Raw genomic sequence first — 17,506 nt, 5'->3', positions numbered from 1 at the left:
CGGACCGGGGCACGAACCCGTGTCCCCTGCATCGGCAGGCGGACTCTCAACCACTGTGCCACCAGGGAAGCCCTATCTTTTTTTTTTTTAATAGACTTTATTTTTTAGAACAGTTTTATATTTACAGAAAAGCGATGAAGATAGCACAGAGTCCCCGGGTGTCCCTTCCCCTTTGGTAGACATGGTTATTATCATGATACATGTCACAGTGAACCAATCTTGATACATTATTCTCAACCGAAGCCCATAATTTATTCACATCTCCTCTGGTTCCCCTGACGTCCTCTAGGCCCCAGGACCCCTCAGGGTACCCTGAGATGTTCAGGCCTCTCTGGGACCCCTCTGGGCTGTGACAGTTTCTCAGACGCGCCTCCTTTGATGCCCTGGCGAGTTGGGGGTGGGGACACAGGTCAGGGGTTTTGGAGAGCATCCCTCTCTGGAGACTTTTTTTCTCTGATGTTTTTTTCATGATTGGATAACCCATCCCAAGACTGACAGGTCTGGGAGGGGCAAGTGCTTCGTTAACCTTTAACGGTTTATGGAGGTGTCACCTGTGTACAGAATGCACCCAGGTCACAACGGCCCAATGACTTGCCACAAACCAAACTGCAATATCCACATTTGGCCCTCATCCAGTCCCAGCAAAGAGCTCCTAAAACCCTCGTAATGAGCCCCTTTCAACCACACCTGAGTTTTTGTCAGTGAGCCCCTTTCAACCACACCTTTCAACCTGAGGGACAGGGCTAGAAGCCACTTCCAGCCCCACCTGCCAGCCTGGGGAAGGGAGGCGGGGAAAGGAGGGGGCCGTAGACCCAGCCCCAGGGAAACTGTGGGACAAAGAGATGTGACGAGCCCAGGCCGTACGTGTGCCGAGAGGGGGCGCACCCCACCCCCTGGGTACCCTCTGGACCCACCCTCTATGCTTCTTCAGCTGTTCATCTGTATCCCTGGTCACACCCCTTACTATGGAATAAACTGGAAAACAGGGGTGGGTGCTTCCCTGAGTTCCGTGAGCTGCTCCAGCAAATTTTTTTTTTTAATTTTTATTTTATAGTGGAGTAGAGTTGATTTACAATGTCGTGTTAGTTTCAGGTGTACTGCAGAGTGACTCAGTTATACATATACACATATCCATTCTTTTCTAGATTCTTTTCCCATATAGGTTATTACAGAATATTGAGCAGAGTTCTCTGTGCTATACAGTAGGTCCTTGTTGATTACCTATTTTATATATAGTAGTGTGTATCTGTTAATCCCAAACTCCTAATTTATCCCTCCCCACCTTTCCCCTTTGGTAACCGTAAGTTTGTTTTCTATGTCTGTGAGTCTGTTTCTGTTTTGTAAATAAGTTCATTTTGTATCATTTTTTTAGAGACCACATATACGTGATATCATATGGTATTTGTCTTTCTCTTGTCTGCCTTACTTCATTTAGTATGATCATCTCTAGTTGCATCCATGTTGCTGCAAATGGCATTATTTCATTCTTTTTATGGCTGAGTAATAATATTCCACTGTGTATATGTACCCCGTCTTCTTTACCCATTCCTCTGTCAGAGGACATTTAGGCTGCTTCCATGTCTTGGCTATTGTAAACAGTGCTGCTATGAACACAGGGGTGCATGTTTCTTTTCGAATTAGAGTTTTGTCTGGATATATGCCCAGGAGTGGGATTGATGGATCATATGGCAACTCTATTTTTAGTTTTTTAAGGAACCTCCATACTGTTCTCCATAGTGGCTGCACCAATTTACATTCCCACCAGCAGTGCAAGAGGGTTCCTTTCTCTCCACACCCTCTCCAGCATTTACTATTTATAGACTTTTTGATGATGGCCATTCTGACTGGTGTGAGGTGATACCTCATTGTAGTTTTGATTTGCATTTCTCTAATAATTAGCGATGTTGAGCATCTTTTCATGTGCTTGTTGGCCATCTGTATGTCTTCTTTGGAGAAATGTCTATTTAGATCTTCTGCTCATTTTTCGATTGGGTTGTTTGTTTTTTTTATATGGAGCCACATGAGCTGATTGTATATTTTGGAGATTAATCCCTTGTGGGTCGCTTCGTTTGCAAATATTTTCTCCCGTTCCGTGGGCTGTCTTTTCGTTTTGTTGATGGTTTCCTCTGCTGTGCAAAAGCTTTTCAGTTTAATCAGGTCCCATTTGTTTGCTCTAGCAAGTTTCTCAAACCCGCGGAGATGGGTGGCAGGAACCCCAAGAGCTGGTCAGGCAGAAGCTCAGGGGACATGGTGGACTTGGGATGGGTGTGTGTGGTGGGGGCAGACCTGTGGGGCTGACCTGTAACCTGCGGGTCTGACCGACTCTGGGCAGAAAGGGTCAGAACTGAGTTAAATCTTCAGGACGGCGTCCTCTGGGCACTGGAGGATTGCTGGGTGCTTGACAAACACCCCTGTGTAACCAGAGCCTAGGTCGACAGACAGAGCAGGAGCCACCCAAGTCTCCTCCCCAGCAAGGTTCCCACCTCTGGGTTCCCATCCCCGACATGGGTCCTGCCTGCTGTGCGCCCCCGAGGATGCTGCTCTGTGCCCGGGTCCTTCCCTCAACACCAAGTGTGACAGTCCCCCCGCCTGGCCACCCACACCATTCCCACGGGGTGTCCCATCGAGCACCCCGCTCACATCTCCACGCTCCTGTAGACCAGGGGGTCTCACCTGGGACAATTCTGTCCCAGGGACACGGAGCCACAACTGGGGACGTCTGTGGTCCCTAGGACTTGGGGGCTCCGGCGCTGAGAACATGGGGCCGGGGAGGCCGCGCCACACCCCACGGTGCCCGGCGTGCCCCACAGACGGTGAGCACCCCCGTGGCAGCAGGCGGGGTTGGGGAGCCCCGATGGAGAGACCTCGGCTTGTCTCTGAAGGTTTGGGGCCTCACAAAGCCAGCGCCGCACTCGCCGCACTCCCAGCGAAGGGAGAGCGCTGAGCATCTGACCCCACCAGATGCACCCCAGCTGTTCCTGTGTGCACCTTCCAGCCTGCAGAAAAGCTGAAGACCCTGCAGAGAGCGGCGGTATCCCCCACCTCCAGAGCTGGCACGGTTGGCACTTTGCACATCCCCTGCCTGTTCTGGACGTTTCCCATCAGTGGCATCACACCCTGTGTGTCCTTCTGCGTCTGGCTTCTCTCCCTGAGCGTCGGGTTCTCGGGGTCCGTCCACGTGGCGGCGAGCGTCAGGGCTTCTCTCCTTTTCAGGCTGAGTGACGTTCCCACGTGGGGAGGGACCACATGGCATTTGTCCATTTATCCGTCGAGGGGCACGTGGGCTGTCCCGGCGCCCCTGGCTGCTCTGGACGCGCAGCTGCCCTCTCTGGCCGCCGCCTTCCCTCAGTTGAGCTGCGGAACGATTTCCGCGTCACACCCGCCACCAGGGCCGCCGGATGCTGCAGTTTTCAGGGATGTGTGCCATCCTCCAGTATAGTCCCTGATTGGGAGGGGGCAGGGCCGGTGGCAGGGACCTGGGGTGGCTCCAGCTGGACGAGATCAGTGGAGGCCTGGCGGTGTTTGGAGGCCCGACGCCCTGGAGGGGGAAGCTTATCTGCGTCCACAGCTGTTGCCTCCCGCCCAGCTGAGCCCCACCCCATGCCCAGGTGAGCCCGAGCCTGAGAGCCTTAAAGGGACAGAGTGAGGCACTGGCAGCAGCACATGCTGGGGGACTCAGGGCACCGCCACAGGGGGTCAAAGGGCACAACCAGTGGCAGGGCTGGGCGGGGCTCTGGTCTCGGCCAGTTTCAGCTGGCCGGCTGGGGGTTGGGGGATGGTGCGAGAGGAACCCTGCAGGGAATATGCGTTCCCCAAAACCAACCCGACACCTGGCCGCTCAGAGCAACTGTGTTGTGTCCTGGAATAAGGGCCAGCTCAATGCAGTGTCCCCAGGGCCTGGGGAAAAAATGCCATAAGGGCTGAGCTTGGGGCCTTCAGGGAGACTGGACCGCAGGGAAGATCCGACATTAATTTACAGGGAGACCTCAGACGGGTCTTCGGATCCCAGCCTTCGTGTCGCGTCTTAGGGTGAAGGCGGTGGTGTCCTCACACGCAAATGGTTCTGGAAAATGTGAGAGGGAAACACAGAGACGGAGAGACAGAGAGAGAGGGACAGAGACAGAGAGAGACGGAGACAGAGGAAGGGGATGGGGCACAAACGTGGCCAAGGCCCCTGGCTGAGAACCCGGGTGCAGGGGGCTGCTGCCCTCAGGGTGCCTCTGTAGGTTTGAGGACTTCTCAGAATAAACTGTTGAGAAGCAAAGAACCCTCCCCTCGTTCCACCAGGACAAAGACATCAGCAAACGGGGTGAGGAAACCTTGAAACGCCAGGACACCTTAAAGCTCAGCCCTCACGAGGCCCAGGGAGGGTTTCCGGTGACGGCAGCGCCCCAGGTGTTCAGGACATCGTGCATCACAACTGTGCAGGGAAAGAATCTCTGAATTCTCGGCCACCTCGGCGGAGGAGGCTGAGGGGAGGCCGGATCATCTCTCACTTTCAGATGCTTTGTTTTGTCCTGTTTTTACCTATCGGACTTGTTCGCCAGGAAAGATCACCAGCCCCTGGCCACGTCCATCTGGGGGAACCGCCTGTCACTTTTCCAGGGAGAGCAGTAGTTAAGGAGGAGAAGCCAAAGGAGGTCAGAGGGCAGCTGCTTCTGTAAATCCCTCCCGGGCGTGTCTGCCCTTGAGCTGGACTGGCGGGCAAGTCCCGGCCCCTCCCCCCCCCGCCCCCGCGCCTGCAGGGAGCCTCCCTGGCTCCCAGCCTGGCGTCAGCCCTGCCCACCCTACCACCACCGGGCGGCCCACCGGCCACGCCAGTCAACCCCAGCGCTAAAGGAACCGACCACCCGACCCTCTGTTCCATCTCCTGGGGCCGCTGCAGCAGAGCGCCACAAGCTCAGTTGCTTCCATAGCAGAAATTATGTTCTCACGGTTCTGAAGGCCACAAGTCTGAAACGGGGTGTGGGCAGGGCTGTGCTCGCTCCGGGGAGTGGGGGGGGGGTCCTTCCCACCCCTCCCAGCTCCTGGTGTGGCCCACGGTCCTTGGTGTCCTGGGCCTGTGGTCCCATCACCCCAGCCTCTGTCTCCATCTTCACGTGGCTTCTCCTCTGAGTCTGTCTCCGATTTTTTATTTGATTTTTTAAAGATTTTTTTTTGATGTGGACCATTTTTAAAGTCTTTATTGAATTTGTTACAGTATTGCTTCTGTTTCACGTTTTGGTTTTTTGGCCCCAAGGCACATGGGACCTTAGCTCCCCAACCAAGGATCAAACCCACACCCCCTGCATTGGAAGGCGGAGTCTCCACCACTGGACCACCAGGGAAGTCCCTGTGTCTGTCTCTTATAAGGTCATTGGATTCAGGGCCATCCTCATCCAGGATGAGCTCATGTCAAGACCCTTAATTTAGTTACATCTGCAAAGACGTTTTTTCCAAATAAGGAAGGCCCCATTCTCACGTCTGGAAGCAACCGCTGCACCATCCTGTCCCCCCAGTTCCACGCCTTCCCTGCCCAGGACCCTCTCCCCCCAGCCCCGGACCCTTCTAGACACATGGAAGATAGAAGACTAAGACCCTCCCTCGCTCGGATCCCTCCCAGGGCTCCTCAGCATAAAATCCACACCCTCACCACCTGGGGAAGGGCTGGATTTCAAACTCCACCCTCTCAGAAAAATGCACTGAAAACCTTAAGCTGGGGACTTCCCTGGTGGTGCAGTGGTTAAGAATCCGCCTGCCAATGCAGGGCACACAGGTTCGAGCTGGCACCCTGGCCTGGGAAGATCCCACGTGCCGCGGAGCAACTAAGCCCGTGCGCCACAACTACTGAGCTCATGCTCTAGAGCCCGCGAGCCACAACTACTGAGCCCGCGTGCCACAACCACTGAAGCCCACGCTCTGCAACAAAGAGAAGCCACCACAATGAGAAGCCCGCGCACCACAACGAAGAGTAGCCCCCTCTCGCCACAACTAGAGAAAGCCGGCAGGCAGCAACAAAGACCCAACACAGCCAAAAATAAATAAATAAATTAATTTTTTTAAAAAACAGAAACTTTAAGTTGGAACATTTTAGCAATGGACAGATGGGTGTGACAGAGAATAAAACCCTCATGTTTTCTCTCCCCTTATCTCTGCATTCAAAACGTTTCATAGGAAGAAGTAGAAAGCAAACAAACCAAAGCATGCCCCAACCACTGAAGCCCGCGCTCTGCAACAAAGAGAAGCCACCACAATGAGAAGCCCGCGCACCACAACGAAGAGTAGCCCCCTCTCGCCACAACTAGAGAAAGCCGGCAGGCAGCAACAAAGACCCAACACAGCCACAAATAAATAAATAAATTAATTTTTTTAAAAAACAGAAACTTTAAGTTGGAACATTTTAGCAATGGACAGATGGGTGTGACAGAGAATAAAACCCTCATGTTTTCTCTCCCCTTATCTCTGCATTCAAAACGTTTCATAGGAAGAAGTAGAAAGCAAACAAACCAAAGCAGACAGCCAGAGACGGAACAGTGGCTGGTGTCCTGAGTATGAGGCCCGGAGAAAGCACGGTTTGGGAGCAGCCAGGGCCAGGTGGGAAGGGCCGGTCGGAGACCCGGGAAGGCGTGCCCGGTGACAGGCACAGCCAGGCAAAGGCTCGGGGCAGGGACCGTGACAGCAAGGCTGGAGCCAAGCGTGGGGGAGGTGAGGGCGCTGAGGCCCGAGGGTCAGCGGGGCCGGGCCCCAGGGAGGAGTTTGGCCCTTCCTTCTTCCTGCCTGGCTAGAGCCAGCATTGGCCTGTCTGTGCCAACAGCAGAGCTGGGAGGCGCTCTCCTTGCCCTTCTGCTTGTGGATCTCTGGACAGCTGCCAGGGCCCCCGCAGGCCTCAGAGGCCAGTGGGGGAGACCCAGGGAGGATCCTGTCTCTCCCATGGCCAATTAGGGGCGCCCGCAAGCCCAGGCCTTGCCGGCTGTGCGTGTCCCTGCCCGCACGCACAGCCGGTGAGGAGCACGGGCTGTACACAAGGACAGAGAGTTGGGGGGGCGAAGAGGAGAGTTAAGGGTGACCGGATCGGCTGCTTTCGACAGGCAGGGTCAGAGGTGCCCCGTGGAACGCAGGGCTGCAGGACAACCAGTGACATCTGAATTTCAGATAGACAACAGATCGTTTTTAGTGTAAGTATATAGCAGATAGTGTGTGGGATATAGTATACTAAATAGTATACTAAATAATTAGTGATGTTTTGCAAATCTGAAATTCAAATGTAACGGGGTGTCATGTGTTTTTATTTGCCTGGGCTCATCCTGAAAGGCCTCTTCTTAGAAGCAGAAGGGGACATGGGACCCTCCTGACCCGACTGGGGCCAGGACCCAGCTGAGGAGGGAGGGGGCAGGGAGGCACCACTGTGTTCTGGCAGCCCCATGATTTCCCACGAGATCCGCCCTCAGCCCGGCTCTGGGCCGACAGGGGCACGGAGATCCGCCCAGGCCCGGAGGTGCTTTGAGGCCAGCTGGCCGCTTGCCCCCCTCCTCCCGCACGTCCCTCTCGACCCCGGACCCCGCTCCGTGCAGCCTTGCTGAGTCTGCCAGTGCGTCTCCAGGAGGAGAGGCCTCTGTCCCGGCCCCTCTGCCACACCCTTCTAGCCTCTTCCTCCAGGATCCCCGGCCTCACAGCGAGGGCTCCGCAGGCTCTGCCCAGGCTCCTCCTCCAGCTGCCTCCCCCCTGCCCCTGACAGGCTGCTCCCAGACTCACAGCTCAGCCCTCCAGGGGCTGCTGCCCCTCCTCATACACGTGTCACCTCCAATGTCGTCACCTCCAAGAGGCCACCTGGCCCCTCATCTAAAGCGGTGCCCCCAGATCGACATCACCCCATTTTTTAATTGAGATGATTCACATACCATACAATTCACCCACGAAAGCGTAAACAGTTCCGGTACATTCACAGAGTTGAGTGCTCAGCATCACAATCAGTTTTAGAACATTCCATCACCCCAAAAAGCAACCCCGTCGCCATGAGCAGTCACCCCCCTCCCCCTCCCCAGCCCCGACAACCACGAACCCACTCTCTGTCCCTGTGCATCTGCCTGTTCTGGACGCTTCCCACCAATGGAATCACACCCCGTGCGTCCTTCTGTGTCTGGCTTCTCTCACTGAGCGTCGTGTTCTCAGGGTCCGTCCACGCGGTAGCGAGTGTCAGGGCTTCACCCCTTTTCACGGCTGAGTGACATTCCCGTCTATGGAGGGACCACATTTTCTTTATTCATTCACCCATTGATGGGCATTCGGGCTGTTCCACTTTTTGGCTGTTGTGCTGCTGTGAACATTGCAGTGGAAGTTTCTGTATGGACGTGAGTTTTCAGTTCTCTGTGACACACACCTAGGACTGGCATTGCTGGGTCAGGTGGTCACTCCGTTTAACCTTTTGAGGAGCGGCTGCACCATTTCACCTCCTCACCAGCCCTGCCCAGGGTTCCACTTCCTCATCTTGTTATTTTCTGCCCTTCTGAGGAGGGCCATGGTGGTGGGTGTGAAGTGGTGTCTCACTGTGGTTTCTGCCCCTGCCTTCCCCTGAGCAACTTCTCCTGTGCTAATGTTATTTGCATGTCTTCTTTGCAGAAATGTGTTTTCACATCCTTTGTCCATTTTTTAATTGGGTTATTTGTCCTTTTTAAGAGTTAAGGGACTTCCCTGGTGGTCCAGTGGTTAAGACTCTACGCTCCCAATGCAGGGGGGCCGGGTTCCATCCCCGGTCAGGGAACTAGATCCCGCATGCCACAACTAAGAGCACACATGCGACAATGAAGATCCCGCAAGCCGCAATTAAAAAAAAAAAAAAAGATCCTGCGTGCCGCAACGAAGACCTCACGCGTGGCAACGAAGATCCCCATGCCGGAGCCAAATAAATAATTTTTTTTTTTTTAACTTGAGTTAAAAAAAAAAGTTGAGTTGTAAGTGTTCTTTATATATTCTAGATACAAGTCCCTTATCAGATACATGATTTACCAGTATTTTCTCCCATTCCTTGGGTTGTCTTTTCACTTTCTTCTCTGAAGCACAAAAGTTTTTAATTTTGATGAATTCCAATTTATCTGATTTTTTGTTGCTGTTGTTTGTGCTTTTGGTGGCATATGTAAGATACCATTGCCTAATCCAAGGTCACAAAGACTGCATACCCTGGTTTTGTTTGAAAGTATTTTGTCATTTTTAGAAGTATTTGTTGTAAAACACGGGGACCTCAGCGTAGGTGTTCCAGCCAAATACAGGAAAGCCAGTTACATTTGAATCAGGTAAATGGTGATACATTCCTTGCAAAACTGTGTTCAAACACTGCACGGGATACTTACACTAAGAAATTATTCATTCTCTGCCTGAAACTCAAACTTAACTGCTGTCCAGCTATTTTTATTTGCTAAATCTGGCAGCCTCACCCCAGGGGACACATCCCACCTGTTCAGAGGGATCCCCATCGCCTCCCTCGATTCTTTATAAATTTTTTGCACTATGGCAAAGTACACATAAGTTGCGAAATTTACACTTTGAGCGTAAAGTTAAGGTCTTAAACGAGGAAGGACAGCTGGCCCCCGCCCGGTCTCGCAGGCCCCGCCCCGTTTCCTAGCAACGTAGCCTCGCCCCTGGCCGCAGCGCCTGGCCCAGCCGGGTAGTCACGTGGCGCCGCCCATTAGGCTTCCGTAGCGCGAGTCAGCCGGGTCCGCGCGTGCGTACATGCGTCCGCGCGCGTGCGCAGATGGTGGCCGACTCACCGTGCGCGCGCCCCCCCGCGACGCCGCCTGCGTGCGCGCGCTCGGCGGCTGTCGGTTCTTATAGCGCCGCGGGCGGCGGCTGCGCGGGGACGGTGGGACGGTGGGACATGGCGGCCGTGCGGTTCGTGGTGCTGGGGCTCGTGCTGCTGAGCGCTCAGGGCGGCTTCGGGGCAGGTAAGGACCTTGGGGTGGGGGCGCGAAGCCTGCTGGTGGTCTGGCCTGGCTGGGGGCGGCCCGCCTTCTGTTCCAGGGGAGACCGCAGCCCGGGCGAGAGGGAGGAGAACTCGGCCGGTGGAGGGAGACCCAGCCCAGGGCGTGGGGAGGGAGACTCCGAGCTGAAGCCGATCTGCGCGAGGCAGCTTAGAAGGGACTTTCCTGCTCGGAGTGCTTGGGCGGGGGCCGCAGGGGAGCCCCCGGGCGCCCAGACCCTGGCTGTCATCCGGGAGGTGGGCCATTGTCCTCACGGGGCCTCGGGCACCCAGGCACGTGACGGCCCCTGAGCCGGGTCGGCTTTCCGGCCGGAGGGATTGTCCTTCTTCCCGGGATTTAGGTCCCGTGTCTCGCTCTGGCTCTGCACTTGTTCCTGGAGTCGCCCGAACACTTAAATCCTTGTGGAGAGGTATACACTGCTTCCTTCGTTTTTGTCTGATTTCGGGGCCCAGAAGAAGGTGGAGGCTGGTCCACCCTCCTGTTTTTACAGGGATGGAAACGGAGGCCCCGGCCGGGAGGGGAGGTGTTCTAAGGTCACCGTGAGCCCCCCGGCTCAGAGCAGGAACTGTGGGGGGACTGTTTTTACAGGCTGTCAAACGGAGCTCCTCACGGGAGGGGCAGCCTCTTGGGTGGGCAGACGTGGTTTAGAGAATGCTCACAGCAAAATGGGTTAAGGCGTGCTTTTCCGGGAGAAAGCAGGGCAGCCTCTCTTTTGCCTGAAAGAGAGATTTTTTTTCCTACATGGAGCACGACTTCCCGTTTGGTTCTGGGTTAACGATTTATAGTGACCAGCGTGTAGAGAACAAAGTGCAGACCAGCAGGGTCTGGGGCTCTTTCCCCAAGGGAGGCAGGAGCAGGTCGGCTCAGAGGGGGGTGGCAGCTGCCCTAGGGCATGGGAGGGGCTACCCCTTAGAGAAGCTTCACCGGCTTACTGCTGACCTACTTTTAGATCTCAGTTCGCCTCTTTCTTTTGCCTCAATATCAAAACGGCCATTTATTGACCGCCCTCTGAACGAGGCCCCTGGCAGGCAAGGTGACTGCCTGGCAGCTTGAGCCCTTTAGACGCAGCCCTCGCCAGCCAGCGGGGAAGGAGGAGGGCCCTCGGTGTACTGCTGGGGGCACAGCTCCAATCCATCACCCTTGTCTGTGGGGTTGCACTTACACACTCACACCACGTGGGTGTGTGCACTGGGCGGTCCTGGTTTATTTACGCTGAGTCTGAATCCCCCTGGGGGTGTATCTGTGCCTTGTCCTCCTTTTTCACTTTCCACCTTTCCCGGGGACTCTGGGAAAGACCTGAAAGTCTGGGTCACGCATCCTTTTTCTGCCTGGGGTGAGGTGAGTTCGTGGCAGTGTTTGCCTTTCCTGGCCAGGTCGGTTCTCCAGAAACCTGCCTCAGGGGACTCTGCTGGAGCAGGTGTCTTTGGCGCCCCCATCGCCTGAGGCCCTAGGATGGTCCTCCTGCTGGGAGAGCCGTGCTCTCCAGGCTGTGCAGGGCCCCGTGGTCCTGGCGGGGCTGGTGGGCAGGCACGGGCTTGCTAGCTGGGTCCCTCTCTGAGCCTCGGGTGAGGGGCCGGAGCCCCCGGCCCGCAGGATTAGAGGGGTGAGCGGCCCGGGGCTGGCCTCCCAGAGGCGGTCTCTCCTGGCCACCGCCTCGTCCCGAGAGCTCCCTCCAGGATGTGTACCCGAGGCCTGCCTGGCCCTGCGCCCCGCCCAGCCCGGCTGCTGAGTGGGCACAGAGGAGGGGTGGCTGTTTTTAGATGAAGGTGACTTTACTTGAGAACATGGGTTGCAGTCACGTGGTCGGGAAGGAGGGTCAGGCACTCTCGGGCTCCCGGGGCTCTGGGAGGGCCTGCCTGTGCACGGCCCCCCTGTTAGTTCTTGGGGTGCTGCCCCGGGCCTCCTGGGCACTGGGCGTGGCTGGGGGTTGTGGAGGGTGGGCTTTTCACCCTTTTTCCGTCACCGCCCCCTGAGGAGCATTTAGAGGCAGTCTTTCTAGTGGCCCTGTCCTAGTGACCTGTCAGTGTCACAGATGTTACATCCCCTGTGGCAGCAGTCTCTGTGGTGGCCCTGGGGGCCACAACCCAGCACCCCCCTTGGAGTGACCCGGCCTGTTGAGGATGGGTGACCGGCATGTGGCAGGTCACTGGGGCGGATGGGCTGGCTCCCTTGCTGCGTGTGTCCCTCTAGCCAGGACAGGGGTGTTGGCCTGCGGGGCCTCAGGCAGGGAGGGCTCTCCTGGGCGAGGCTGGCCAGTCGGTTGGCCTCTGCAGACACCTGGGAGGGGTGGAGTTGGCGCCCACCTCTGCCCCTCTCTGAGAGCTGAGGCCCCGCCCTGCTGCCACCTGGAGGAGACCTGCGGGCACTCCTCTCTCCTCCAGGGGGGCAGGGTGGGGCCTGGGTAAGACCTGCCTGAGCACCCCTGTCCGAGGCTCTAGGGTGCAGAAGCAGGCCCTGTCTGGGCGAAGCGCCGCCTCTGGCCTCACTTCCTGCCCTGACTCACCTCCCAGCTCTGTACGGAGCTGCTGGTTCTGCAGTCTTGGGAAATCTTGACGGAGAAATGCGGGTTTCCGGAGGCCTTTGGTGAAAGTGACGCAGAGGTCCAGCCTCACGCCCCTGTCTGCCTGTAACCGCCTGGCCTGAGGCCTGAGTTGCCAGTGGGTGGACGTGAAGGTCGGCCTGTCCCCGGGGCCTTGTGGCCAGCCAGGTGTGCTCTCCTACACGGCCGGTGCGCACACATGTGCCGCGTGTGCCTCTCCACCTACGTGTCCGTGCACACGTGCGGGCACTGCTGCGTGTGTTCCCCCAGGAGCGGGGAGCACCTGGAGCTGCAGAGGGGCCTCCTTTGCTTCAGTCCCTGCTGGCGCGGACTTCTGAGACATTCCTGTCCCCTTTTAAAGAAAGAGCCAGCAGGTGGCCAGAGGCCGGGCGGTGAGGGCTGGCGGCTCAGGAAGAGGCCCCGCCAGGCCCTGCACGTGTTCTGTGCACGGGCTGGCCTTGGGTCCCGCCTCTTCCACCCAAAGGAGGCTGGCGTCCTCCGGACCTAATGCAGCCGGGGCGCGGGGGCCTGCGTGCGGCCAACCCACCCAGGACCTGACACACAGGCCCAGGCGGGGTCTCAGATGCCCAGGAGACGTGTGCTCTGCCCGCAGTCGCTCCAGAAAGCGGCCCAGCTGTGAGGTCCGTCCTGGGATTTGAGCTTTAATTTCCTTAGCGGCTAAGGAGTCCGTGAGGACGGGCGAGCCCGAGCAGGCTCTGCTGTCCTGTGCGGCCGGACGCCATCTTCTCCTGTGTCAGGACCTCTCGCCTCCGGGTTGGATTATTATTGGGCATCAGCCGGAGGAGGGTTCCTGGCGCCGAGTGCAGCCGGGGCTCGTGACCTGCCATCGTCCCGCTTAGCTTCATGAGCTTTGTCTGTGCTCACACAGTTGTGCTGCCAGAAGTCACCGCGCGACCCCAGGGAGGAAGCGGGGGTCCGGGAAGCGGGCGGCCTGCCCGGTGGGTGTTGCGGCCCCGCAGCCTGGCTGCTTTCCTACCGGCTGAACTGTTCCAGTGCAGTGCTGGATCCTGCTTTCACCTGATTTTAGGCCGGAGGCCTCTGGGCCGGCTCCCTCTGTGCCCAAGTCCTGTGGGCGTGGCCTTCTCCGAGGGCCGCCTCGGGTGCGTGGGTGTGGGTGACGGTTCTGGAGAAACGGGCGCTTCCTGGTAGACACCACTGTGCCTTGGACCCGGCTTTATTAACGTCCCCACTGTCCCCAAGGACAGCACGGGCAGCCCTGTGCTGCCCCGGGATCCCGGGTGGTTTGACAGGAGTATCCCCAGGACACCTGCTCCCAACCCTGGGATAGGGCTCTGGTGTGGACATTCACTGAAGGTCAGCATCTGGAGGTGCGGCCTGACCCCCAGCAAAGGGGTCCTCATTCTGGTCTGCCGTCCTGGCCCCCTCCCTGAACACCCAGAGGTCTGGGATCTGGAGAGGAGCCCTCCCCGGCTCAAGCCCAGCCTCCCGGCTCCAGAACTGTCAGCGTGCTTCTCACTGGTTCTAACTGGCTTCGCATTTTGGTTCCTAAAGAGAAGGTCGTAGTGAATGGGGAGGCTTGCCTGGTTGGAAATTGAGCGGAAGGGCTGCTGGGAGTCACCCCAGCGTCCCAGGCAGGAGGACAGACTGTCATTTGTATGGAGGTTCGTGGCACCTGCGGCCTTCTGGGAAGCAGGCACCTCCAGGACGGGGCCGCTGCAGCCCCCTGGCCCCCGTGGCCTGAGCGCACCTGTCCCAGCCACCCCGGGTGGCCTTGCCTTGGTTGTGGGAGAGAGGGGGGACATGCAGGACTACCCGGAGCGGGGGCGGTGACCTGGGCGGTGATGGACTTCAACTTTCCGAAGAGGCCTTTCGGGGCTGCGGGGCTGGACCCAGCAGTCGCTGCCCTGGTCCTTGTTCTGGGACAGGGGCGGGCGCTGCTGCTGTTCCCAGGCCCAAGGCCCAGCCAGTTAGGACACTTCCGGCAGAATCCTGCCCCAGACCCCGAGGGGAGGGCCTCCCCGGAGCCCCGTGCGGCTCTGGGCTCTGGGCAGCGGCCCTGGCCTCTCTCGCTCTGGGCAGTCGGGACTGGGCGAAGCGGCAGGCTCCCTGGTTCCCCTGACGCCGCCCCCGTCTCTCCCTTGGCTGCCCAGGGAGCGGGATCTGGACTTCCGTAGACGACGATGGCTCCAGAACCCGCCTCACCTGCGCCTTGAATCACAGCGCCACCGAGATCGTGGGCCACCGCTGGGTGAAGGGGGGCAAGGTGCTGAAGGAGGATGCGCTGCCCGGCCTGAGGACGGAGTACGAGTGAGTGAGGCTGCCCCCTCGGGAGAGGACGGGGCCTCTGGTCAGCGAGGACCGAGGCTGTAGTCGGTGGGCTGGCTCTGGACAGACGTTGGGAACGGGCTCAGACGGGGTCTGGAGACGGCTGAGGCCCGGGATGCAGGGAGGGTCCAGCGGCTGCCAGACTTCACCACCTCCAAGACCCGTCCCTCCTTCCGGCGCACTGGGGACCCCGGTCTCTGGCTCGCTGGGTTCTGAGCACCGCCGGGGCCACTGCGGAGCCTTGTCTTGGGGGGGGGAGCGGCTCTGGAAGCCCGGGGCTCCTGGATGTGCGTGTGGGGTAAGCTGCCTGCTGCCCCTGCACCTCCTGGTCCCTCCTCCTCGGGGAGACACCCCCCCAGCCCCCGCCCGGCAGGGTTTGGACAGAAGCTTCTCGGCTCACACCCCGCCCACGGCGTCTGCCTGCAGCGTGGACTCGGAAGACCGCTCGGGCCAGTACTCCTGCATCTTCCTTCCAGAGCATGCGGGCCGCACCGACCTGGAAGTGAAGGGTGGGCTCCTGGGGGCCCCGGGCCTGAGGGGCTGGGGTGGAGGCGGGTAGGGCGGCTCCATCTCCGGCCCCGGGGTCAGGCTCCAGCCCGCCCTCCTCCCCGCAGGGCCCCCCAGCGTCAAGGCGGTGAAGAAGTCGGAGCATGCCACCGAGGGGGAGACTGTGGTGCTGGCCTGCAGGTCGGACTCCTTCCCGCCCGTCGCCGACTGGCTGTGGTCCAAGGTGACCGACTCCGGGGACCAGGCCATCGCCAACAGCTCCCAGAGCAAGTTCTTCGTGGTCTCCTCGGGGACCAGGACGGAGCTGCACATCCCAGGCCTGGACCTGAGCTCAGACCCCGGCAAGTACGTCTGCAACGGCACCAGCTCAGAGGGCTCTGGCCAGGAGGAGGTCACGCTGCGCGTGCGCACCCGCTTCGCCGCCCTCTGGCCCTTCCTGGGCATCGTGGCCGAGGTGCTTGTGCTGGTCACCGTCATCTTCGTCTACGAGAAGCGGCGGAAGCCCGACGAGGTCCTAGATGGTGAGCCGGCCCCGCACACGCTCTGCTCCCCTCCTGGTGGGGGGACCCCTGGGGCCGGGGCCGCCGTCCGGGAGTGTGGGGCCGAGGGCTAGCCCCCTTGGCCACCGTGTCCCAGGGCCTCCCCGGGGCACCCGCCCCTTTCCCTGGCTGGGGGTGTCTGCGGCCCTTACGGCCTCACCTGCCCCTCTCTCCTCCTCACTGGGCTGCCAGCAGGCGTCCTCTGCGGTGCGTGCTCCTACATCGGCTTGGTCTCTGCCTGTGCGGGCTGCTTTGGGCCCAGGGCTGTGGTGCCAAGCGAGCCCCTGGCCTTGTGTGACAGGGCCACTGGGGCGCCTGCCCGTGGGCGGGGCTGGGGGCCAGGCAGGGCCCCCAGGTGCCCCTCACACCGAGACCCCAGACAGCTCACGTGAGGGTGCGTGTCCTGGGGCTGGCTGGCCCCCACATTGCAGTCAGGGAAGCTGAGGGCAGCGCCCCGCGGGATGGGGCCGCCCAGTGCGAGGCCTGGTGTGCGGACCTCCGCTGACGGCCCGTCCTCCTCTCTTGCGTGTGGCTGTGCACCTATGCAGATGAGGACGCCGGCTCTGCTCCACTGTAAGTCCCTGCCTTGCTGGGGGCGGGCGGGTCGCCGGGCAGAGCTGGGAGGTGTGAGGGGCAGCTGTCTGGTCCTCCTGTCACCAGGAAGAGCAGCGGGCACCACGTGAACGACAAAGACAAGAACGTTCGCCAGAGGAACTCCAGCTGAGAGGTGAGCGGGGAGGGGAGGGTGGGGCGGCCGGGGGCGGGGCTCCTGCTCCTGAGGCTGGTCCGAGCGCCCCTTCCCCTTCCCTTCCCCTTCCCCGCAGGACCAGGACGAGTCTGCAGGCTCCCATCCCAGCGTTTGCACAACCCCGCGCCCTTTCCTCTTACGGAAACCCACCTGGCAAAAGCAAACCATGTTGTGCATTCAAATCACGTGTTTTCTCAGCTTTTTAAAGAAAAACTAAACTAGGGTTTTCTGTGCGTAGAACTCTGCCCCTTAGGGGCTTTGCTTTTCTTTTTTAACCATCTCGTGAGCCCTCCAGGGGGGTCGTGAGGTTTGTGTGAGGCCCCTGCCGCCCCCACCACCCATCCCCTCGCGTTCCCTGGGCTGTTGGTCTCCTGGTCTGGGTGTGGAGGACAGACGGCCCTTTTTCTGAGGCTCCGCCCCAGGTCCACCTCCTGAGACTGCTCGGCTGTGTGGGGCCGCGTGGGGCCGGAGCCAAGTCCCTGCCCTTTGCAGAAGGTCCAGGCAGAGCCGCGGTGCCAAGCATCCTGCCGTGAGAAGCCAGTGCTGTCGGGTTACCGCAGGTCTGAGCGCGTGGCCGCCCTGAGGGCGTCCCCCTCACCGCTGCCCCGTCCGCACACCCAGGAAGAGGGTGTCTGCTGCTCTCCTCAGCAGGAGCCGCCGTGACGGGCCTCTCTCCCCACCCCACCTTCCCACTCCCCAATAAAGTCTGGCCCCTCATCCTCTCCGGCTCCTGTCTGCGCCGAGCCTGGGTCTCACCGAGAAAGCTCGTGGGGGGGGGGGTCAGCCGGTGAGGCGTAGTAACGAGGTTAGGGTGCACGGGGGCTGGGTGACGGGTAAAGCCGGGAGTGGTGGACGGACCACTGCAGCAGGACTGGCTCTCCAGTGCTTCCAAGCCTGCTTCTGCCCTTCAGAGGGT

At 59.3% G+C, this 17,506-nt stretch overlaps 1 protein-coding gene across 3 annotated transcripts; it reads left to right on the top strand.

The window, feature by feature from the left end:
- The first annotated feature begins 9,746 nt into the window (after positions 1 to 9,746).
- On the top strand, positions 9,747 to 17,309 carry BSG (basigin (Ok blood group)). 3 transcript variants are annotated; one of them, XM_007130152.4, is made up of 8 exons: positions 9,790 to 9,914; positions 10,291 to 10,359; positions 14,622 to 14,778; positions 15,223 to 15,305; positions 15,411 to 15,824; positions 16,391 to 16,415; positions 16,503 to 16,569; positions 17,083 to 17,309. In XM_007130152.4, exons 1-7 carry the CDS (start codon positions 9,848 to 9,850, stop codon positions 16,564 to 16,566), a joined length of 879 nt encoding a protein of 292 aa, XP_007130214.1. In that variant the 5' UTR covers positions 9,790 to 9,847; the 3' UTR covers positions 16,567 to 16,569; positions 17,083 to 17,309. The 3 variants fall into 3 exon arrangements, with proteins under 3 accessions (XP_007130216.1, XP_007130214.1, XP_007130215.1); XM_007130153.4 differs by having other exon boundaries at positions 16,667 to 17,309; XM_007130154.4 differs by lacking the exon at positions 10,291 to 10,359 and having other exon boundaries at positions 9,747 to 9,914.
- Positions 17,310 to 17,506: the final 197 nt, after the last annotated feature.

Source organism: Physeter macrocephalus, unplaced genomic scaffold (genome assembly GCF_002837175.3).
Source record: "Physeter macrocephalus isolate SW-GA unplaced genomic scaffold, ASM283717v5 random_134, whole genome shotgun sequence".
NCBI lineage: Eukaryota > Metazoa > Chordata > Mammalia > Artiodactyla > Physeteridae > Physeter > Physeter macrocephalus.
The sequence above is the reverse complement of the archived record's forward strand: the minus strand, read 5'-3'. Positions and strand labels throughout refer to the sequence as shown.

Coding starts and splice junctions, on each gene's coding strand:
- BSG (XM_007130152.4), top strand. CDS start 9,848: ATGGCGGCCGTGCGGTTCGTGGTGCTGGGGCTCGTGCTGCTGAGCGCT. Junction 9,915..10,290: donor TCAGGGCGGCTTCGGGGCAG/GTAAGGACCTTG, acceptor CCCGGGATTTAG/GTCCCGTGTCTCGCTCTGGC. Junction 16,416..16,502: donor GACGCCGGCTCTGCTCCACT/GTAAGTCCCTGC, acceptor TCCTGTCACCAG/GAAGAGCAGCGGGCACCACG.